Source organism: Microchirus variegatus (assembly GCF_963457635.1).
Source record: "Microchirus variegatus genome assembly, chromosome: 3".
Taxonomy (NCBI): domain Eukaryota; kingdom Metazoa; phylum Chordata; class Actinopteri; order Pleuronectiformes; family Soleidae; genus Microchirus; species Microchirus variegatus.
The window spans coordinates 3,345,465-3,370,415 of NC_139804.1; the positions used below are offsets into that span (position 1 = coordinate 3,345,465).

At 45.8% G+C, this 24,951-nt stretch overlaps 1 protein-coding gene across 2 annotated transcripts in view; it reads left to right on the forward strand.

Annotated features, from left to right (window-relative positions):
• The window catches only part of tenm4 (teneurin transmembrane protein 4), a gene marked incomplete at both ends in the record, with an annotated part of 186,001 nt that extends 161,270 nt beyond the window's left edge, over positions 1 to 24,731 (forward strand). For both annotated transcript variants that reach the window (XM_083887238.1, XM_083887239.1), the window contains 5 exons: positions 3,549 to 3,784; positions 8,615 to 8,911; positions 10,956 to 12,570; positions 16,046 to 16,188; positions 23,973 to 24,731. In XM_083887238.1, coding sequence (XP_083743364.1) covers positions 3,549 to 3,784; positions 8,615 to 8,911; positions 10,956 to 12,570; positions 16,046 to 16,188; positions 23,973 to 24,731 — 3,050 coding nt within the window. The remainder of the gene's footprint in view (positions 1 to 3,548; positions 3,785 to 8,614; positions 8,912 to 10,955; positions 12,571 to 16,045; positions 16,189 to 23,972) is intronic.
• Between the last annotated feature and the right edge of the window lie 220 nt (positions 24,732 to 24,951).

Below are 24,951 nucleotides of genomic sequence, written 5' to 3' on the forward strand. Positions count from 1 at the left end.
GGCACCACTGGAGAAAAAGTGTCTGAAACAGAGGGAGGAACGATCTCTGGTTTCTCACTGAAGGGACCAGTCACCTCCGTATCATGACCTTGTCTTAGACATCTGCTTGCGAGCGGCGCCAGGAGCTCTGCTGTTAATTAAGTCGCTGTTGTCTGCTTTGTAAAAAGCCCGCTACCGGGGTGATCACATAACACATGAACGCACAGGGCCTTAAAGAGCATCATCGTCGCGCCGCGGCCCCCTCGACACCTCGGATGTCAGGCGGGTCTTTGTGTTTGCGCGCGAAGGCGATAACAACGGGATTCAAGAGATCGCAGATAAAATTGTCCGTCGCAATAAGGAGAAAATATACCAAATATATAAGACATACAATTGTCAAATCATCAGGGCCCAAGCATGAACCTATTGTTCCTGTTATAATATTTTTCTCCAATGTTGTGCTCATTTTTGAGGGGGTTAGCTTGCGTAAAAACTCTTTAGCGCCCCCCCAGAAGTCGGGTCATGGTCAGACAAAAGTCTTCGGATCAGGACAAAATTTGGTGAGTGTGTTGGGCTAAATCCAAAAGTTCCTTAAGAAATTGTTGGCGTAATTTTTGACAAAATTGCGTTAAATGCTAAATTTTGGATTGTTTCTATCGTGTCCAAGTCACACTTAGTTGTTCTGATTTTAACCAAACTTTGTACACGTGTAGCTCTCATGATACCAAACAAATTTCTAATGTACTTCCATTAGCTACGCCCACCCAGAAGTCGGCCATTTTGGAAAAACAAACTGCACGTCCTAGCACGTTTAAGCTAGCCGCATTAAATAAGTCACAATAAGGAGAAAATATACCAAATATATAAAACATACAATTGTCAAATCATCAGGGCCCAAGCATGAACCTATTGTTCCTGTTGAGATGATTAATTTTCTCAGATGTTGCGCTAATTTTTGCGGGGGTTAGCGTGCGTAAAAACTCTTTAGCGCCCCCAGAAGTCGGGTCATGGTCAGACAAAAGTCTTCGGATCAGGACAAAATTTGGTGAGTGTGTCTGGGCTTAATCCAAAAGTTCCTTAAGAAATTTTTGACAAAATTGCGTTAAATGCTAAATTTGGGATTTTTTCTATCCCGTCCAAGTCGCACGTAGTTGTTCCGATCTTAACAAAACTTGGTACACGTGTAGCTCTCATGATACCAAACAAATTTCTAACGTACATTCATTAGCTCCGCCCACCCAGAAGTCGGCCATTTTGGAAAAACAAACTCGCCGTAGCACGTTTAAGCTAGCCGCATCAAATTCAGTCCAAATGTTAATGATTAATAGTTATTTAAAAGTTATCAAAGGATTTTCTCCACGTCAAAGGGCAAAGGGAGTTTTGTCCTAGTTTTTAGTTCTTTTTTGTTCTTTCTAATAAATTAATTATTTAAGGCTGGTGGATTTTCATCATAATCTTCAGCCCAAAAATATCCTTACTGGTATTTGATAGCTGCAAATACTGAGCTTTACATAAAGGTCAGGTGCACTGTTCCATTTGTTTAGTTTTAAGCCCGACGCAGACCCTTTAAATGTCAGCGTCGGGCAGATCTCTCCCCGGCTCAGCTGAACTGTGTGCATGCATTAGCGTACGAAGCGACCAGTTCAGCAGTATTTCCCAGCCCTATCTGCTCTCGGAGGCCTCCTCTCGGTCAGATCCGCCCCAGAGGCCTTTTTTCCAGTCGACCCCTGAGGTGTCTGCATGATGATGGAGAGAGGTAAGGGCCAGTGCAAGGTCAGACTCGCCTCCTCCTCCTCCTCCTCCTCCTCCTCTGAGCCCATTTGTCTTGTCTCAGCAACACAACATATTATTCTGTGACAGCGGGAGCACAACATCTCGAAATATGAGATCTACTGTTGCTAAATAAAGACAGGGCCACAGCTACTTTAAAGCTCCCATGCACTCTTAGAAATAAGGGTTCCTAAAGGGTTCTTCTACAAGGGCTGAGGTTCTACCTGGAACCATTTGCTTCTGAAAAACCCTTTCCTGAACAAATGGTTTTTCAAAGGTTCTTGTTAACACTAATGGTTCCAGTAAGAACCATTTTGATCCAGAGAACCCTTTAAAACCGCTTTCCTGAATAAAGGGTTTTAAAAGGGTTCTTGGTGGAACCCTCCAAAGGGGTTTCAGGTGGAACCTTATATGGTTCTACTAAGCACTTTTATTTCTTAGAGTGTAGAGTGGACCTATTGCACATATATGTGAGTTATGGAGGTCTACACTCAGAAACTCACAGAAATAAAAGTGCTAAGTAGAACCATATAAGGTTCTTTGGCTTGTCCTCATATGAGTACCCTTTTTCGTTCCAGCTAGAACCTTTCATAAAGCTTCCACCTGGAACCTAAGAGTGTGGAACCAATACAAGCGTCCTCATAGGAGAGCCCTTTTTGGCTCCAGGTAGAACCTTTTGGAGGGTTCCACCTTGATCAAAATGGTACTTACTGGAACCATTAGTGTTGCCAAGAACCCTTGGAAAAGGGTTGTTCACAAACAAACGGTTCCAGGTAGAACCTCAGCCCTTGTAGAAGAACCCTTTTGGAACCCTTATTTCTAAGAGTGTGGAAACGGAATCTCACCCCCAGAAGACAGAACTGTGTTGTGATTGGCCAGGTACCTGGATAATACGCCAGCTCTCTGAAACACAGCTCCCCCTTCTGGAACGGTGGATGCACTGCAACTCATTATCAAAACAATGTTCAAAAATTGCAGCAGACAACGTCGGGAGTGAAACACCTCCACAAAGGACTTTGTTCTTCTTCTTCTGCGGTTCAATGTACGCAACCCGGATGTGCCCGGACTAGTGCCCGGAGCAGGAGGATCTGTTTTTCAGGAGACGGGATCCTTACGTCACGATTCCAGGCCTTTTTCAGACCAAGAATACGATAAAACCCAGCGTTCTGAGCAGTGGCTGAACTGTTTGTTTCCCAACTTTAGGGCTTCGTCAACGAGATACACACCAAAAAAACAGCGTTGATTGGGACTTCCGGTCTGTGGGATAGCTTTACGTTTAACACAGTGAATGAACGTTTATCTAATGAGCTAATGAGCTAATCGGTCCCCGTCCGTCCACATCCCGTCTCGTGAATGGACGTGAGACGAGCTCGGCGGAGACATCAGTCACCGGTGTGGAGCTGCAACACAACGCTGTAGTCACCGGAGGACAGTAACAACAGACAGCCTCAGATTTATCCCTATTGAGTGTGTGTGTTTGTGTCTCAGCCTCCTTTTTTCCCTCCTCCTTGGCCACGGGCAACCACGACTCTTTGATAGTTTTCATCCCTCTCGTATCCTGGAGGCGGCTGCAACAGCTGTAAAACTTTACTGGCACCGGGAAAACCTCTCGCTATTGATCTCTGTTGTCACACAGACCCAATATTATTGCTGGGGTTGGGTTAAATACTGCCGTTAGTGCCTTTCTGTTTTTGCTGAGCAGCCATTTTTAAATCATTACGTTTGTGTCTCACTCAGATGAATTAGATTCAGTCCCGCTTTTCTAATTCTAATCGTTTTTTTTTTTAACCGCTCCGCAGATCAAGTGCGGAACAGCTATTTCATCGGCCTGGACGGCTCGCTGCGGCTGGTGCTGGCCAATGGGATGGAGGTGTCTCTGCACACCGAGCCCCACCTGCTCGCCGGCACCGTCAACCCCACCGTCAGCAAGAGGAACGTGACCCTGGCCATCGACAACGGCCTCAACCTGGTGGAGTGGAGGCAGAGGAAGGAGCAGGCTCGCGGCCAGGTCACCGTCTACGGACGCAGGCTCAGGGTAAGCTTCAATGCATCGCTGATAAGTTGTTAGCATTGCATAAACTACAGACTTCTTCATCTTCTCGAGGCTCTGTTTACAAAAAACAAGACCAAGACGCTGCTCTGATTTGTTGTCGTAGTTAGCAGATACACATATTATGGCGATGTTGGACTTATATCCGATATGCCGATATGTATCGGAAGAAATAACCGATACTGATACTGCGATACTGCAGAGGTCATTTTTCTTATTCATGTCGCAGCAGATTTAGACTGTGGTAATAAGTCATATCGTCAGATTTCCCCGATATCCAATTTTTAGTGCTGGGCACGTTGACGGCGTCAATGTTAACGCAAGACAAGTTTCCATGACGACTGATCCGAAAAAGACGTCACGTTTAAGCGACCTCCCGATTGTTAAGATGAGTTAGCTCCATTCGCTGCGTTAGCTCCTTTAGCGTCGTTAGCACGTCTACAGTCGAACTGGAGCGGTCTGTTTATTAAACGCAGTAAACAGGCGCTGCTCTTTTCATTTAATCAACAGACCGCTACAGTTCGACTGTAGGCGTGGTAAAAGAAGCTAACGCGGCTAACGGCGCTAACTGGTACGCTGGTTATTTGTAGCGCTGCTCTTTCCGTTTAATAAACAGACCGCTCCATGTCGACTGTTGGCGCGCTAACTGGCGCTAAAAGGAGCTAACGCGGCTAACGGCGCTAACTGGTACGCTGGTTTTTTGTAGCGCTCCTCTTTCCGTTCAATAAACAGACCGCTCCAGGTCGACTGTAGGCACGTTAACCGGCGCTAAAGGAGCTAACGCGGCTAACTGGTAAACGGTGCCTGGACTTCCGGTGCCGCGGCACGTAAACATGACGTCACGCGCGTCTTTTTATCCCGTCAGTCGTCATGGAAACGCGGCATGCGTTAACGTGCGTTGACGTTGGCGCAGTTAACGCACGTTAACGTTGAAGCCAGTCACGCATGTTAACTTAGTTATATATACATATATATATGTATATATAAGTTATATATTATATAACTTTATCTTCATTCAGCAAAATAAATACATGTAAAAAAATGTTTTATAGTTATATCGTTACTTAGTTATTTAGCTGTTATTGTTGTACTCGGTCATATCGGCAGATCCTGGCATGTTTGCCGATATCTAATAACGCATTTTAAAGCCAATATCTGCCGATACCGATACTGTGCCGATAATATTGTGCATCCCTACTTCATTATACCCTTATGATTCCAGCATTAGCCGTACATTTATTTACAAAGCACAGCAAAAAACAGAGTTGGACAGTGAATGTAGTAAAATATGTCAATGCCTATTGCTGCTCAGGTTTACCAACGGTCGGCTCGTCCTCTGTTTTTCTTGCCTTCGTCAGGCGAACAGCAGCCTTACTTAAGTCGTCGTGCTCGCGCTGTGGGAGGTGACGCCGCTAATGGGGAGGTGCCACTTTGTCTGTTGTCGGCTGTTCCTTTAATGGGCCCCGTTGTCCCTTTTGGAAATGAAAGCGTCTAATGTATGTTACAGACAATGGCCCCAGGGGCAAGATGGGGGAAATGGGAGCAGCCTAATGGCAAGAGCAGAGAGGGGGGGGGGGGATGAACAGAGCTGGAATCATTGAGCGACCTTGAGTGGCATGTCAAGTGATATTATGTGGGTGGCTGAGCGACTGTGTGGCAGTGGGAAGGGAGGGAGGGAGGGATGAGAGGGATGGGATCTCGTGGACAGAAGAGAGGAAACTCATTTCACCGATCAGAACGAGAGAAAGCGTTCAGGATGCTCGTCACGCCGCAAACTTTACATTACCTTGTCGAACGAGACATGTTTCTACGTGGAATCGCCGCACCTGGCTGCCCACTGTGTGCTGTTCTTTATCTCATCCTCCTCCTGAGGTTCAACAACAACAACAATAACTCTGCAGGGAAGATGCAGGGAGAAAAAAAAGTGTGTTGATTGTTAAAATGCTAACATTTCAGGATTGGAACTCTGTGAGCTCCTCCCACCAGATCAGCTCAGACACACACTCTTCCCACACGACAGATGTCCTCAGGCAGTCGTCTCCGTCTCTGAATTGCTCCGCCCACATCCATTGCCATTTATTGTTAGATTCTCTCGTTCATTTTAGTACTTTTTGTTTTGCAGTCATGTCCAGGGAAGGGATGTGTGTGTGTGCATGCGGCTGTACACTCTTAGAAATAAAAGTGCTAAGTAGAACCATATCAGGTTCTTCGGCTCGTCCTCATAGGAGAACCCTTTTTCCACCAAGGGTTCCACCAAGAACACTTTTTAAAGGGGTTTTACAGGGTTTTCTGGATCAAAATGGTTCTTACTGGAACCATTAGTGTTACCAAGAACCCTTGAAAAACCCTTTCTTCTGGGAAGGGTTTTTCAGAAGCAGATGGTTCCAGGTAGAACCTCAGCCCTTGAAGAAGGACCCTTTTGGAACCCTTATTTCTAAGAGTGTAGAACCAATATGATTAGGAGAACCCTTTTTGGCTCCAGGTAGAACCTTTTGGAGGGTTCCACCTTGAACACGTTTTAAAACCCTTAATTCAGGAAAGGGGTTTTAAAAGGGTTCTCTGGATCAAAATGGTTCTTACTGGTTCCAGGTGGAACCTTTATAAAAAGGTTCTACCTGGAGCCCAAAAGGGTTCTCCTATGAGGACGCTCGTAATGGTTGTTCTACACTCTTAAAAATAAGGGTTCCAAAAGGGTCCTTCTACAAGGGCTGAGGTTCTACCTGGAACCATTTGCTTCGGGAAAGGGTTTTTCAAGGGTTCTTGGTAACACTAATGGTTCCCTTTTGAGGGTTCCACCTTGAACACTTTTTAAACCCTTTATTCAAGAAAGGGGTTGTAAAGGGTTCTCTGGATCAAAATGGTTCTTACTGGAACCATTAGTGTTACCAAAAACCCTTTCTTCTGGAAAGGGTTTTTTCACAAGCAAATGGTTCCATGTAGAACCTCAGCCCTTGTAGAAGGACCCTTTTGGAACCCTTGTTTCTAAGAGTGTATAACAACCAATACGAGTGTCCTCATAGGAGAACCCTTTTTGGCTCCAGGTAGAACCTTTTTATAAAGGTTCCACCGGGAACCTAGGTAGAACCAAAAACATCACATGAACCGCGCTCCGCGCTAAGCATCACAACAACATCTGATCTCACGCTGTCGTTTCACGAGGAGAAACGATCTCTCATTACGACTTCAATCAACGCTCTTTCTTCAATAACATCAGTTCTGTTTTGCTCTAATGCAGCAATCAAACAACACTAATTCTATTGTTTTTAATTTATTACGGCGCTGCGTTATAAAACAACGGCACCGGCTTTGTTTCTCTGGGGGTTTTTTTTATTCCACATTAAAGCAAATGCAGGCGACACATTTGTGCCGTTATTGATCGGTAATTACAGAAGGAACCTTTTAGCGTAATGAAAATCAAGCGATGTAAAGGTTCCTCGGTTCCTCAGCCTTTGAACGAATCACATGTCAGTTCAGAGAGAGGGAGAGGTTGTTCTACACTCTTAGAAATAAGGGTTCTACAAGGGCTGAGGTTCTACCTGGAACCATTTGCTTCTGATAAACCCTTTCCCGAAGAAAGGCTTTTTCAAGGGTTCTTGGTAACACTAATGGTTCCAGTAAGAACCATTTTGATCCAGAGAACCCTTTAAAAACCCTTTCCTGAATAAAGGGTTTTAAAAGGGTTCAAGGTGGAACCCTCTAAAAGGGTTCCAGGTGGAACCTTTATAAAAAGGTTCTACCTGGAGCCAAAAAGAGTTCTCCTATGAGGACGCTCGTAGTGGTTGTTCTACACTCTTAGAAATAAGGGTTCCAAAAGGGTCCTTCTACAAGGGCTGAGGTTCTACCTGGAACCATTTGCTTCTGGAAAACCTTTTACCGAAGAAAGGATTTTTCAAGGGTTGTTGGTAACACTAATGGTTCCAGTAAGAACCATTTTGAATCGAATAAAAGGTTTTAAAAGGGTTCTTGGTGAAACCCTCCAAAAGGGTTCCCGGTGCAACCTTTATAAAAAGGTTCTACCTGGAGCCAAAAAGGGTTCTCCTGTGAGGACAAGTCGAAGAACCTTATATGGTTCTACTTAGCACTTTTTCAATTGTACATACCATAGATATAAAGGACCTTTTTGACCATTTATTCATCCATTCAACATCTACTAGATTTAATGTTGAGTTTATGCTCTGACCTCCAACTTTAGGTCTTTCTCCTCCTCTCTTTCACCTAGCTTCCTCTCACATTAGCTGCAGACCAGCTAACACGATGGCTGGGGTTGATTGTTTGAACTGCAGCTGCTGCCCAAATAAATAAATCAAGGCTCTGTGTTCTTGTTCTTCTTCTTCTTCTCAGTTGCCCTGGACACCACCATAAAGATTACACTCTGATCACTGGGTCACTGTGTGCAAACTCGTACACATTTTAAAAAAGAGCCAAACAATATGAAGTGTCATTTAAACCAGCTTCAGAGTCATACTGCAGAGGAATTCGTAAATGGCTAAATAAAATGAGAGTCATCTGCGTCTGGTAATTATTTTTCAGTCGGCAGCGGAAAATGAATTTAATGATCAATATAGCTCTAATGTCTTGCGCATGAAGAGGCACACTAATACTGCTGAATCTCTACACAAACAAAGAAATATGGTAATTCTTATTATTTTTATCACTTCGGCGGCGGCTCCTGCAGTCTTGAGATACAGCTCTTCTGCTGTAATTAAAAGCTTCCCGCAAAAAACGTGAAAGAGAGGAATTCACTTCCTGTGCAGCCATATCTGCAAGCTTTTGCAAGCTTCCAAATGTGTTTAAATTCCGCTCTGTTTTCTCTAGGTCCACAACAGGAACTTGCTGTCGTTGGACTTCGATCGGATCACCAGGACGGAAAAGGTCTACGACGACCACAGGAAGTTCACGCTACGCATCCACTACGACCACGCCGGGCGACCCACGCTGTGGGCGCCGAGCAGTCGCCTGAACGGCGTCAACGTCACGTACTCGCCCGGCGGCCACGTGGCGGGCATCCAACGAGGAACCATGTCCGTGCGCATGGAGTACGACCAGAACGGCAGAATCACCTCGCAGATATTTGCCGACGGCAAATCCTGGAGCTACACGTACCTGGAGAAGGTACCAAAGGGTTGACGGGGGGCTAACAACAAAAAGCGGAAGACACTTGGTCCTGTTAGCATAACTGTTAGCAAAGATGGCGGACACTTGGTCCTGTTAGCGTAACTGTTATCAAATATGGTGGACACTTGGTCCTGTTAGCGTAACTGTTAGCAAATATGGCGGACACTTGGTCCTGTTAGCGTAACTGTTATTAAAGATGTCAGACACTTGGTCCTGTTAGCTTAACTGTTAGCAAATATGGCATACACTTGATCCTGTTAGCGTACCTGTTAGCAAAGATGGCAGACACTTGTTCCTGATAACTTAACTGTTAGCAAATATGGCATACACTTGGTCCTGTTAGCGTAACTGTTATCAAAGATGGCAGACACTTGGTCCTGTTAGCGTAACTGTTAGCAAATATGGCATACACTTGGTCCTGTTAGCGTAACTGTTAGCAAAGATGGCAGACACTTGGTCCTGTTAGCGTAACTGTTATCAAAGATGGCAGACACTTGGTCCTGTTAGCTTTACTGTTAGCAAAAATGGCAGACACTTGGTCCTGTTAGCTTAACTGTTAGCAAAGATGGGTCCACGTTGTGCCGTTAAATTGTCGAAGCGTATTTGCGCGAGAACCAGGGTTGAGTGAAAAGTTAACTTGTTATGCTCGGTGCCGTGTTTGTGCTGCGTTATCAGTATGCAGCGCATACATCAGCAGGAACTTAATTAAAACTGTCTGGCGACAAAGTTCAACCTGAAATAGGAGAAAATGTCACTTTCCACTTACTAATTGAAGACAAGTTTGTCGGAGGAATAGTGAAGTGGCTGCGATTCCTCAAACCCCCGTGTGTGATATGAAAATGGCAGCCAGTCATTTTCGCTGTGTAGCGAAGCGACGGCTAAATTTCCGAGCCGTTGGCAGCCTGTGGCGATAGCCAGGGAACTGATTTAACGACGTAATTTATTCGTCCAGGAAGGGCACAAACAAGTTCAGTTCTCTCAGACTGTTCGAATCAAAGGATTTAAGGGGGAACGGAGCAGCAGCGTGTTTGTGAAATCATCACTTAAGGAAAGTGTTAATGTCAGAGGAATATCAACAACTGTGCTTTCAAGATGGAAATTAGATTTGGTGCGACTTGGACTTGAATGCATAATATGGTGTTTTCTTTTTGACATTTTGTACGTCCTCTTTTTTTGTGTACAAGCCGAGTGTTTGGTACTGCACTTACGCTGCTTTCAGGTGTGAACTAAGGACTGGACATGTTCCTCAAATAATCAAAGGCTTGTGTATAAGAAGAGAACACATGAGCTCATTTGAGCCAATCGCCTGCTGCTTTATGTGTGAACAGCAAAATTGGGATTATATCCAGCTAACAGGACCAAGTGTCTGCCATCTTTGCTAACAGTTAAGCTAACAGGACCAAGTGTCCGCCATCTTCGCTAACAGTTACGCTAACAGGGCCAAGTGTCCGCCATCTTTGCTAACAGTTACGCTAACAGGACCAAGTGTCTGCCATTTTTGCTTACAGTTACGGTAACAGGACCAAGTGTCTGCCATATTTTCTAACAGTTACGGTAACAGGACCAATTGTCCGCCGTCTTTGCTAACATTTACGCTAACAGGACCAAGTGTCCGCCATCTTTACTAACAGTTACGCTAACAGGACCAAGTGTCCACCATCTTTGCTTACAGTTATGCTAACAGGACCAAGTGTCCGCCATCTTTGCTAACAGTTAAGCTAACAGGACCAAGTGTCCGACATCTTTGCTAACAGTTAAGCTAACAGGACCAAGTGTCTGCCATATTTGCTAACAGTTATGCTAACAGGACCAAGTGTCCGCCATATTGCTAACAGTTAAGCTAACAGGACCAAGTGTCACTAGTGGGTACATAACAAAAAAAAGAATGAAGATATTTCTCAACTTGGGGGAAACTGAGGTTGGGAAGCACAATTTTTCAAAAATACTACCCCTATTCTAGTAAAACAAAGCTAAATGTAAATCAGTCAATTGATGTTCTGTTCTATATTGACTCAAAGAGGACTTTGTTTTGTCTTTACAGTCCATGGTGCTACTGCTCTACAGCCAGAGGCAGTACATCTTTGAATTTGACAAGAACGACCGCCTCTCCTCTGTGACGATGCCCAACGTGGCGCGGCAGACCCTGGAAACCTTCCGCTCCATCGGCTACTACAGAAACACCTACCGGCCCCCGGAGGGAAACGCCTCAGTGCTGCAGGACTACAGCGAGGACGGCGAGCTGCTGCAGACCACCTACCTGGGCACCGGTCGCCGCGTCATCTACAAATACGGCAAGCTGTCCAAGCTGCTGGAGATCCTCTACGACACCACGCGCATCGGTTTCTCCTACGACGAGGTGGCGGGGATGCTCAAGACGGTCAACCTCCAGAGCGAAGGCTTCACGTGCACCATCCGCTACCGTCAGATCGGCCCGCTGATCGACAGGCAGATTTTCCGATTCAGCGAAGAGGGCATGGTGAACGCCAGGTTCGACTACGTCTACGACAACAGCTTCCGCGTCACGAGCATGCAGGCCGTCATCAACGAAACCCCGCTGCCGATCGACTTGTACCGCTACGACGACGTGTCCGGTAAAACGGAGCAGTTCGGCAAGTTCGGGGTCATCTATTACGACATCAACCAAATCATCACCACGGCGGTGATGACCCACACCAAGCACTTTGACGCTTACGGCCGAGTCAAGGAGGTGCAGTACGAGATCTTCCGCTCGCTCATGTACTGGATGATGGTGCAGTACGACAACATGGGCCGCGTTGTGACCAAGGAGCTAAAGGTGGGGCCTTACGCTAACACCACCAGGTACACATACGAGTACGACGCGGACGGTCAGCTCCAGGTCGTCTCCATCAATGACAAGCCTCTGTGGAGGTACAGTTACGACCTGAACGGTAACCTGCACCTCCTCAGCCCTGGGAACAGCGCGCGCCTGACGCCGCTACGCTACGACATCAGAGACCGCATCACTCGCCTGGGAGACGTCCAGTACAGGATGGACGAGGACGGCTTCCTCAAGCAGCGGGGGAACGAATACTTTGACTACAACTCGGCCGGCCTGCTCATCAAAGTGTACAACAAAGTTAGCAGCTGGAGCATCAAGTACCGCTACGACGGCTTGGGCAGGAGGGTGTCGAGCCGAAGCAGCACGGGCCACCACTTGCAGTTCTTCTACGCCGATTTATCCAATCCCACTCGGGTCACGCACATGTACAACCACTCGAGCTCCGAGATCACGTCGCTGTACTACGACCTACAGGGACACCTGTTTGCCATGGAGCTGAGCAGCGGGGATGAGTTTTACGTGGCCTGCGACAACATAGGCACCCCGCTGGCTGTGTTCAGTGGCTCAGGCCTCATGATCAAACAGGTCCTCCACACGGCGTTCGGAGAGGTCTACCTCGACACCAACCCCAGCTTCCAGATGATAATCGGCTACCTGGGGGGTCTGTACGAGCCGCTCAGCAGGCTGGTGCACATGGGCAGACGGGACTACGACGTCCTCGCCGGCCGCTGGACGACGCCGGACCACGAGATCTGGAAGCGTCTCAACAGCAACCACATGGTGCCGTTCAACTTGTACATGTTCAAGAACAACAATCCTCTCAGCAACAGTAAAGAGATAAAGTGCTACATGACAGGTAAGCTCCTCATCATCTAGGATTTTTTTTTGCCCACAAAAATTCACTCAACTCGCTTTGCAGAGGACGGATGCTTGGCAACTCAGAGTCAGGAGAGAGAGAAAATAAATCAGTGTTCGTATCAAAAGAATTCTCAAACCATGGCTTCCATTCTCTGCAAAGCAAGAAACTTGTCAAGGCTACATTCCAAGCTTTTAGTCAGTGTCTCAGTGCTATCTTTTGTATTCAAAGGCTGGATTTTCTCTCTGACATTGTTAACTCAGAAAAGTAGAAGGCAGATCCGAAATGATCAGAGATAGTGTCGCACATCTGAAACAGCAGTTTCAGTTTCAGACATGTGCTTTAGTCCGTGTGGAGATTATCTGGGAAGGGTTTGTGTGTCCATAAAAGTTGCTCTGGTGATTCTTGGGAACCAGGGAATTCTCTGGATATTGTTCAAGTGACGAGGCCCCGTACCCTCACCTGGACAATCTCTCGCTGCATTCTTCAAGACGGTTCAAACCCAATTCTCTGGACATTGTCTGGATTCCTTGTCTGTGAACACATTTAAAACAGACTTCAAAACATAGAATTATTTGCTTTTCCTTGCCTTAGATTAAGCCTTTAATCTGTACTTTGCTTTATGGATGGGCGCCATCTTGTGTCATTGTGTTTCTGCGATGTGACGTCATGTTTACGTGACTCCGGATTGTTAAAATTAGTCTCTAAGGTAACGCAGTTTTTCGTACCACAGCATCGGAGTCCAAGCACCGTTTACCAGTTAGCTCTGTTAGCTGCATAAGCTCCTTTAGCACCGCTAGCATGACTACAGTGGAACTGGAGTGGTCTGTTAAATTAAAGGAAAAGAGCAGCGCTACAAATAACCAGCGTACCTGTGTGCTGTGTATGTGTGCCTCTGTTTTTCAGCCGTCAGCCGCCATGGACATTGGTAAACTTTTGCGCCATGCGTTACCTTTTGCGCCATGCGTTACCTTTTGCGCCATGCGTAAACTTTTGCGGCATGCGTAGACTTTTGCGGCATGCGTAGACTTTTGCGCCATGCGTAAACTTTTGCGCCATGCGTTACCTTTTGCGCCATGCGTATACTTTTGCGCCATGCGTATACTTTTGCGCCATGCGTTACCTTTTGCGCCATGCGTAAACTTTTGCACCATGCGCTAACTTTTGTGCCATGTATTACCTCTTGCCCCATGCGTGAACTTTTGCACCATGCGTTACTTTTTGCGCCATTGCGTAAACTTTTGCACCATGCTGATCTGACAATGCTTGTGTCGCATTTAGAATTGGAAGGAAAGAGGCTCAACTCCACATCATCCTGACGCACAAAACAACAAAGGTGCTAATGGAGAAGCTAAGTTTAGTTTGGCTTTTTTTAAACACCAGACAACAACAAGCCGCAAAATGTAAGAACCAACCTTGCCAGAATTAACATTTTTACAATTCAAATGCAGTGTGCCAGAGAGGCTTTTAATAGCTCCCTCATAGGGACGCTGAGGCTGTTTTTCTGCTCCTGTTTGTGTCTGAAAGTGCTCAATGGGAACAATGGCGTGCACCAAAGCCCCCTCTCTGTTGTTCAACATACAGATCTTTTCCCAGAAATATCACATGGTCCTCCTGGAGGAGGTAAATGGCAGTGAAAGAACCCCCCCCACCCCCCCCAACAGAAGGAGGGAAAGGCACAATAGATCCATAGAAACATCAGCCAGGGCCAGAAATATCAACCTCTTTGGCAGGAAGCTGAATGGCATTGTGTCGGATACTCAGACGGATCTCATTCACATAACGTGACGCGTTAGATTTTAACCCTCAGAATTATGCTGGCTGTGAATTAATACGTTTTTAAACCTGCGGACAGGGGAAAAAGGGCCATTTTTTTTTGTGAGTGTGTGTTCAGGTACGCTCTCTGAACAACAAAGCTATTTAGCGATATCGGGCGTTTCAGCGTCACGGTCCGGCTATTAGAAGCCGACTGTGATTAGAATAATAAGCGGCCTGTTACTGTAGATATGCACTGTAGTGGCTTTGTCTCAATTGTGATTGATGGGCGCCTGACATTTCCTCTCCTTTGACGAAACCACTCTCGTTGTCCTCAAAACAAATTCTTAATTAAAAAAAAAAAAAAAAGAAGCTTTGTCAGGTGCAACAGCGTGGCCCACAGCCGCGATTCATTGGCCGTAGAACAAACAAACGTCTGGGAGTATTAACAGGGCTTTTGCTGCGACGTCATGTCTGTTTCCAGAATGAATGACGGTTCATGTCGGCGAACGACAGCAGCAGCACCTACAAACTGCAGCGATTAGATGACCCGCATTAAAATCCCACACGGATCCGCTCTCTTCTCTTCTAGCATCTCATTAGAGAGGAAATTATTGCAAAAAAGAAAAAAAGAACCCGCTGAGTCTGAGAAAATGTCCCGCGTTTGGAAAGTCTCGGCTTGCTTTGAAACGACATCATATTACAACGTATAATTATCAGCTCAGCAGACACTCCGCAGAGTTCACTTGGCGTTTTCCCCGGCGCTCCAGCTGTGTGTCATTACTGTGGCACCTGCAGGAGTGGACATGAATCATAGTCTCAGTCTCCAGTGTTTATTATGGCCTGTCCATGTTCGCAAACAAATCAAGTGCACGGCGCCCGCTGAGGAGCGTATTAAGGAGGCGGCCGCTTGACTTCGGAATCTGTTAAAACTTAGCGATGGGCACGTTAACGCATGACGACTGACTGGAAAAAAAAAGGCGTGTGACGTTATGTTTACGTGCCGCGGCACTGGAGTCCAGGCACCTTTTACCAGTTAGCTTCGTTAGCTGCATTATCTCCTTTAGCGCCATTAGCGCACCTACAGTCAAACGGGACAACTGAGCGAAAAAAAGACACGCCTGACGCCATGTTTACGTGCCGCGGCACCGGAGTCCAGGCACCGTTTACCAGTTAGCTGCATTTGCTGCATTTGCTCCTTTAGCGCCATTAGCGCACCTACAGTCAACCGGGATGACTGAGCGAAAAAAAGACACACCTGACGCCATGTTTACGTGCCCCTGCACCAGAGTCCAGGCACCGTTTACCAGTTAGCTTCGTTAGCTGTGTTAGCTCCTTTGGCGCCATTGGCGCACCTGCAGTCAAACGGGACGATTGAGCGAAAAACAGACACGCCTGACGCCATGTTTACGTGCCACGGCTCCGGAGTCCAGGCAAAGTTAACTGGTTGGCTCCTTTAGCGCCGTTTTAAGACAACATGGGCCGAGTTGTGACCAAGGAGCTAAAGGTGGGGCCTTATGCTAACACCACGAGGTACACATACAAGTATGACACGGACGGTCAGCTCCGGGTTGTCCCCATCAATGACAAGCCTCTGTGGAGGTACAGTTACGACCTAAACGGTAGACCTGGGGAACAGCGTACGCCTGACACCGCTACGCTACGATTGTTGCGCTGTTGTGGTTGATTTTAACTCTTTTTTAATCCCTCCCCCCCGCAGATGTGAACAGCTGGTTGGTGACCTTCGGCTTCCAGTTGTACAACGTCATCCCCGGCTATCGGAAACCCAACACGGAGACCATGGAGCCGTCGTACGAGTTAGTCAAAACGCAGATCAAGACGCAGGAGTGGGATAGCACAAAGGTAAATCGTCCGTCTGCCCTCTCTTCTTCTACCACTTCTTCTTCTGCAACACGATTAGCATTAGCGCTAAGGCCTCCCACAGGAGCTGCTATGGCTATCAGGGCCCAAACACAGCCCAGTGAGCCAGAGACCCCGAGACCTCATCCTGGGGAATGGGGTCAGGCTAAACAGCTCTTGTAATTGTCCTGCCATTAGGGAAATTCACTCTCAATTCCCTCCACCACTGGCCATTGATTTCATCTCAGTCTTACGCTGTTAGCCGAGGTCTGAGGAGTAGTCGACATGCTCTGATTCCCGCGTTTATCAGCACCCTTTTAAAGTTACCTCCAGCTCACCTGAATTATTGAAGAGGTTCCAGCGTTTTGTCGTCTGAGGGTTCGGTTACGGCGAATCAGGGGGGAGGTGAGACTCATGTTGAGTGACACTGTGGCTGCCACATAAAACCCAGCGGGGGATTTGTCATTATATAAAATGCGCTCTCTTGTATTGATAAGCCTGAAAGCTTATATTACGTGACGGAACAATACAAGGTTATCTCACTCTCTGACCTCTAATCTCGCCAATAAACCATACTTAGCTAGAAAGCCAAGCGCACATAATGAAAAAAAATAAAAACAATACTACAAATCCCAGTTATGTCATTTTGCTTGGATGCTTTGGGAAGGGTAACCATCAAATCCCCCCGTGTGCCGCCGTGTGCCTCAGGGTCCTCAGAGAATCTCTGAACTCACCCAAGGTACCGATCTACAAAGGAGCAGCAGCAACAAAGAGAAAAGATCTAATTCAATCCAAAGACATCGCAGCTATTTCCATTTCAAATGTTATGTGAGCGGAGAGAGGAGCCGCGCTAAGACGGAACAGCATTGTGCAGTTTAGATTAGAAAGAATAAAATGCAGCCCTCGTTTTTCCTCCAAACACACATACACAGATGCCGTTCTGAGTATTTTCAAATATTTATCAACTGGAAAACGACTTAATAATTAGTCAGGACTGTGCTCGACTTAGCATGGGTCAGATTCTTTTCACGACCTAAAATCCTAATCTTCGTCAGGGTAACTAGCTAAAAAAGGGCTTCAAAGGGCTTTTTGAAGGTTAGAATTGGGATTAGGGTTAGGTTTTTTGGGGGGATTTGAATCATCAAAATCCATCATCCCCTCCAGGGCCACCAGCTCCCAATCCACACAACCACCTTAGATTATTATTCTTTGATTTTAGACTCAAGTGAGGTTAAGATGAGGGCTAGATACTAGTTAGGTTCAGATTAGGACTCAGATTAGGTTCAGTGTAGGACCAGAAAATAATTAGGGTAAGTTTAGAGTTGAAATAAGGTCAGGTTTAGGGTCAGATAATGATTAGGTTAAGTTTTAGAGCTCAGATGAAGTTAAGGTTAGGGCCAGGTAACAATTAGGGTCAGATTAGAATGAAAATAAGGTCAAGTTTAGGGTCAGATAATGATTAGGTTCAGATTAGGATTTGAGGTAGTCCTAATCTGAACCTAATAATTAGGTTTGAGGTAGTGCTGGACACGGTAAGTTAAAGTTAGCGCATTACGCGTTTCCATGACGACTGATCGGAAAAAGACGCACGTGACGCCATGTTTACGTGACTCCCGATTGTTAAAATGAGTCTCTAAAGTAACGCTTAACTTTCAAAACAGAGGCACACATACGCAGTAACACAGGTAGGCTAGTTATTTGTAGCGCTGCTCTTTTCAATTAATAAACAGACCGCTCCAGTTCCACTGTAGGCGCGCTAATGGCGCTAAAGGCGCTAACGGGGCTAATTGGTAAACGGTGCCTGGGCTCCAGTGAAACAACTGTGTTACTTTAGAGACTTATTTTAACAATCCGGAGTCACGTAAACATGACATCATGCGCCCCTTTTTTTCAGGTGCGCTTGACGCCGTTAGCGTGGCTAACATGCCTAGCACTAGTTTGAGAACACATTCTTTGGACAATCCTCGGGGGTTAAAGGTTACTTTTAGTGTTATGGCTTAAAATAGGGTTCAGATTAAGAGGATGACACGTTGTCTGTTGACAGTTTTTAAAAAAATAAAAACATGACGGTTAATGAAGGGTAACGTTTGAGATCATAGGTTGTGGTTCAATTACAAAAAAATACAGTAAAATATTGACAGTAAAAGTCATTAGAACTTATTTTTGTAGTTTGCGTAATTTTACTCTCATCATAATCACAATAGTTTGTGATTTTCTTTTTTAAAAAAATCTGTGTTATTACAGAAAGAAACAGTTGATTGAAAGGCGAGATAATTAAACACTATTGCTGGGGGAAAAAAATAACACTTCTTATCCTGATTAGAGTCTTTATCATTATTATTATTATTATCATTATTATTCTTACGATTACGTAATTGCTTCACATCCATTATCAGTAGAAAGCCACAAACACATGATGCTGTGGAGCTGTGTGCGCGAGGGCAGAGTTGTTCCTCTGCCTGATCGTTCGCGACAGGCATGATATTTTCGAAAAGAGGGTGAAATTAGTGTCTTCTAACAGCCGCGCTGTGCTAAATATGAACCCGGTGGGGGTGGGGGGGGGGGGGGGGGGGGGGGAGTCAGTCGGTAGGTAAACGAGGGTTGCGTAATATAAAATCATCCCTTATAGACTCCAGGTCTCCAGGCAACGCCATAAGTGAGACGCGTCACGGAGCGAAGAGGAGGAAGAGGACGAGGATGAAAATGACTGACGCGTGTCTTTACAGTGTTCTGTTGTGTCTAAAATGAACTACAATAATGAGTGTTTGCATAATTAAAGGTGCATTATGTAATAAATCTATAGCAACTGGCTGTAAAATTCTCCTAATATGTCAAAGAGACTCAGGAATAATGTTCATATAACAAACTGAACTCACCAACAACAACAGTACGGACAAAATATTTTGCAGACTGCAAATCATGTTTATGTTTTGAAATCGCGTTTTTGGCGTCATGTGGCGCCACCTACCGCCGTCTACCAATCGTTGCGGTCAGTAGAGCCTCAGCTGCCGAGCGACCACGGGTTGCCAGTTACGTCAGAAAAACGAAACCTAAAAGACCTCGGTGTTTTGAATTTGAATGTAGCATGGCACCTTTAAGTAAAAGAAAATCTAATCTGCATAGATTACGCACTCACACACACATCATACAAATGACTGGGATCTGAACCGGTGACCTTCTCGCTGTGCGTTAATGACGTCCTAAAACATACCTCGCTTTATCTATTTGACTCTAAACGCTCCTATAATTTATAATTCACAACATGGACGTCACGACGACCTGACAGAAGTGATTAAGCTCATAGGAACATGTAAATTGACAGGGTTTACGGACTTTTACCGAGTCTTTCTTCTCAATTCCAGAGCCGCTAATTACGCTCATTACTTACATCGTCTGTGATAACAGCGAGGAAATGTCCCCGTTTAGCACGATGCTAGCGCTGGCATTTGTCAAATTAGCATAATATTTAAAATGATCTTCAGAATAATAATAATAATAATAATCCAGACACTGGATGAGCAGCAGTCGTTGTTTTACACCGATGCTAATCCTTTGGATTGGAGATGACTGCAGAGTAAACGGGGCAGAGTGTTATCGATCGGCCACACACAATCATGAAAGCAGACTCTCTCTCTCTGCAGCGCCCACACACACACACACACACACTTACACCATTCCCTTCCAAAGTCTGCTCTATTAAACATAAATAATAAACTCTAAAAATACAGCAAAAACACACAGGATATTAATTATCCAGCCTTTAAGCCATTGGTTCTCAAAGTGCGGCTCGGGGGCCAATGGCGGCCCGCAGAAACATTTCTGGCAGCCCCGCAATGAATTACAGTTGATAGTTTTAATCCAGGAGCTACTAAGTTTGTTAAATGTTTATTGGACATTACTGGATACAGACCAATAAGTGTAAACAAAAATACTGGGTATTTACCTGGTTTCTATATGGTGAATTTTAGTGTATTATTGGGTTATAAGCTGGTAATAAGCAGGTACCTACAGCCTCCAATTACTAACTACTTACCCAGTAAATATATGGTAACAGAAATGTGTTACTTGGTATTAACCTGTAATTAGAAGGTAAGAACAATGGCCAAAATACTGGGTAATTTACCCAGTAAATTATAAAGCGTTATTATATTAATGCTTATATTAGTTAACGCTAAACTGTAGAACTGCAATCTGGTCATTCAAATTATTACAAATGGGATTTCTTTCTGTTTTCTTTCCTTTGGCGGCCCTCAGTCCAATGTTGGGTTCCTAAATTGGCCCTCGGGTATCAAAACTTTGAGAACCCCCGCTTTAAGCACACGGTAACAACGGTGATCTGTGCCACCGTTGTTCTTCACTGGCTCCACAACAGCCACAGCTCTGAGGTCTGTGTCATTTTTTTTTTTTTTTTTTTTTTACTATCGGCTCAGGGGCCCCTAGCAGTTGCCTGCCCTTGCCTGTTCACAAGCTGCGCCCCTGACCACGTCTGAGCGGAGACACAAGAGACCGTCTGCCCAAAAATGAGGCGGAGGAGGGTGACGGTGATTCTGTGCCTCCAACAGAAGAAGTCTGCAGTGCTGCAGACCAGACAGGGTGGGGATGGGGGGGGGGGCATATCTGCCCGATGTGACACCACATCATATCCTGCATGAAGAGAGAGTGGGAGACGGGGGGGGATGGGGGGGCAGCTGTGATGTCGGCCTGGGGGGACACTTCACACCACGCCACTCCGTGTTTGTTTACCGTGCCAACACTGTGACCCCGGTCAGCTGTCCCCGAGGCATCAGGAGGGCTAGGGCGGCGGGGTGGGGGGGTGGTGGGGTTAGCAATGTCGTCCGCTTCAGTGCGACGGCCTCCCAGGACAGGACACTCCCACTGAGGCATCACTCACGGAGCATGAGGTGCAATCAGCCTGCAGCATGAGCCGGGATGAGAGATCGCAAGCCCTGTTGCAGCACAGACCTCATCTGTCTGACTCCCCCCACTTCCCTACCCTACATCCCCTCACAGGCGTTTATCAATCTGGGTGGGGGGGGGGGGGTGGTAGGATTCAGCAGCCACGACAAAATGGAGGCTTAAATGAGAGTGTACACGATGCATCCGCGGTGTACCCGTAAAGCTATTTATGCTCCGGAGAACGTTATATTTAATTAGGCAGCTCTGGCCGTCTGTACGATAGGATCAACACCGGCTCTCAAGCAGTGGAGTTTACACCAGGACCTAATTATCCCAGTTTCTGCTCGGAAATCATTATTACAGCATATGCAGCGTTTAAGGAAGAGGATCCTCGCAAAACAAAAAAGCAGCATCTTCAAATGTACAAGGCTAATTTTATGATTTAAATTCATATCACAAGTGTGTCCTGGATGTTTTAGAACGAAGGCCTCACACTCAAAATGAACTTCTAGGCTGGTCAGGATGAGTCAAAGTGAAAAAAGTTCAACAGTTTGGATCAAATTAACTAAACCCAGTATGAGACTTTGGTTTTTATTGTTGTTTTTATATTTTCTACAGTATTTATTGTTTTATTGTTTGTTCTTAGGTCTATTAGGTCACACGTTTTTATCTCAGCACTTCGTTTCAGCTGTTGTTGTTTTAAAAGTCCTTTATGAATAAAGTTGGATTGGATTGGACTGGAGAAACTTAATTTAAAATTATATCTCGAATACTCCGTCATATTGATCGTGTCACTTTAAAAATATCCAGGATGATATTGCTCACCCTTTCAGAATAAAAGCATTCGTTTTGACATCTAGTTCACACACACACAAAATAACGCATTATTTTCCCACGCTTCCTGTTTGATTGTAGGCGCGCTAACGGCACTAAGGGAGCTAATGCAGCTAACAGAGCTAACTGGTAAACGATGCCTGGACTCTGGCACCGCGGCATGTAAACATTTCGTAAACGTTTTTAAAAAAAATTTCCGCTCAGTCGTCCCGTTTGACTGTAGGCATGCTAACGGCGTTAAAGAAGCTAACGGAGCTAACTAGTAAACGGTGCCTGGACTCTGGTGCCGCGGCACGCAAACATGACGTCACACGTCTCTTTTTTTTTCAGCTCAGTCGTCCCATTTGACTATAGGCATGCTAACGCCGCTAAAGGAGCTAACGCAGCTAACAGAGCTAACAGAGCTAACTGGTAAATGATGCCTGGACTCATTTAAAAAAACATTTTTAAACATTTTTTCCGCTCAGTGGTTTAGTTTGACTGTAGGCATGCTAATGGCGCTAAAGGAGCTAACGGAGCTAACTGATAAACAGTGCCTGGACTCCGGAACTGCGACTCACTCGCCTCTTTTTCCGCTCAGTCTTCCCATTTTGTTTGTTTTGACATCTAGTTCACAAGCAAAAATAACACATTATTTTATGACGCAAAATGAATAAATAAAATACGATATAAAAATGAATCGTAACTTTGACTCAACAACCCAATAATAACATGAAAAAAGGACATCCAGATAAGGAATATTGTGTTATTTCCAAGACAATTTACCATTCCAAAGTGAGCACTAGTTACAAAGAACTAGAACAAGGTGACGTTGTTGTTTTTAAAAATAAATGGCGAAGACAAAATACGGCTGTTTCTTTATACTCAGAGATTAAAGAATCTGCAGCGTTGGCTTCTCTTCTGGTCCAAGTCTGAATGGTCAGTCAGCGTGAAAGCACTTACATGCTATCAGAGAGCAGGGCAAGATAGCTACGCTCTGTTAAAGATCCCAAATAACACGCGAGACGACACAGATATAACGCTCTGAGCCGCAGTACAGGCTCGTACGCTACATATACGCCATATTGTAAACATTAAGTGGAAATGAAAATGTTTGCAGCGATAATGAAGCAGTCGTTTTTTATTTCCTGCTCAGTCCCCGTCGAGAGTTGGATGAAGATGAGTTTTATCATCTCGGGCGTGCGGCGCTCGGATGGATCTTCGGTGGAAGAAACGAGCGATAAAGCAATATTGCGTAAATTAATTTTCCCTGTGTGTTTTTGACAACCATCTTTGATTTAGTCTTAGTCTTTTGGACTAAAATGCTTATTAGTTTTAGTCACATTTTAGTCACTTCTATATGTGATAGTTTTAGTTGACGAAAAGTCAAAGTTCTGGTGAAAAAAGAAGTATAGTCTTTTAACAAATGTATTTAGGTCTATAAGTATTGGAGATTGTTGTTAGGCAGTGTCGCACATAAGTTGTGAAAATAGCAGCAGATCTATAAGTTCAACACACTGTGAGCTTGCAGATTGGCTATTATTACACACAAAGAGATGACCACACTGTCACTGAATGTAAACATGGCTAAACACACATAATTAATTGACGTTAGCGCGACAAAAGCTAACTTTAGCCACTACTACTAACTACCGTGTCCAGTTATTGTCATGTCCTGCTTTCTTTCTGCCGCTAATTATCCATCTGTTTTATTGTTGGCTAACACGTTAGCATGAAGATCGCTAGCTTAAAATGCTAACGAGTCCACTTACCGAGCAGAAGTGTCTCTGTGTCTGTCTTTGTTAAAAAAGTGCAGCCACTTTACAGTCCTTCTGTGGGTTTGTTAATCCATCTTCATTCAACAGTGAACGCAGTGTTTTAGTCCTCAAAGAGTCACGTTTTTCTCGTCGGCGTCTCGTTGTTGTCATGAAAAAAAACGGCGTCAACGAAAATATTTTGTCATCGTCATCGTTGACCAAAACAACACTGGTAGGGAAAAAGGTAAAAAATTCAGCGGAGACGCTGTGGAGATTGTGTGCGTTTTTGTCTGAACGCCGTTTTTTGTCTCTGCGTTGCAGTCTCTGCTCGGCGTCCAGTGCGAGGTTCAGCGGCAGCTCAAGGCCTTCGTGAAGCTGGAGCGCTTCGGTCAGATCTACGGCGCCAAGAGTGCCGGGTGTCCTCAGACGGAGAGCCGGAAGTTCTTCGCCTCCGGCGGCTCCATCTTCGGCAAGGGCGTGAAGTTCGCCATACGGGACGGCCGCATCAGCACCGACATCATCAGCTTGGCCAACGAGGACGGGCGCCGCATGGCCGCGGTCCTCGACGACGCCTTCTACCTCGAGCACCTGCACTTCACCGTCGCCGGGATGGACACGCACTACTTTGTGAAGCTGGGCTCGGTGGAGGGCGACCTGTCGCTCATCGGCATGACGGTGGGCCGGCGCACGCTGGAGACGGGCGTCAACGTGACGGTGTCGCAGGTCAACACCGTGCTCAACGGCAGGACTAGGCGCATTACTGACATCCAGCTGCAGCACGGCGCCCTGTGCCTGAACACGCGCTACGGCGGCAGCGTGGACGAGGAGAAGGCCCGCGTCCTGGAGCTGGCCCGGCAGCGAGCCGTCGCCCAGGCGTGGGCGCGCGAGCGCCAGAGACTGAGGGACGGCGAGGAGGGCTCGCGGACCTGGACTGAGGGGGAGAAGCAGCAGCTGCTGGGATCGGGGAAGGTGCAAGGCTACGACGGATACTACGTGGTGTCCGTGGACCAGTATCCCGAGCTGGCGGACAGTGTCAACAACGTTCACTTCATGAGACAGAGCGAAATGGGCCGAAGGTGACATGAACATGAGGCTCTGGGACGACAGACTCACGTGTAGGACATGAGGACTTATTGCCAAAGACAGTTGTGTACATGACCACTCTTTGTTTCTTGTTTTTCTCTGACTTGTCCTCAACTTGGTTTTTAATATACTGTAAAAAACAACAAAAAAATGAAAGAAACTAGCGCTGGGCATGCTAACGGAGGTTAATGGCGTCAATGTTAACGCTCGGTAAAAA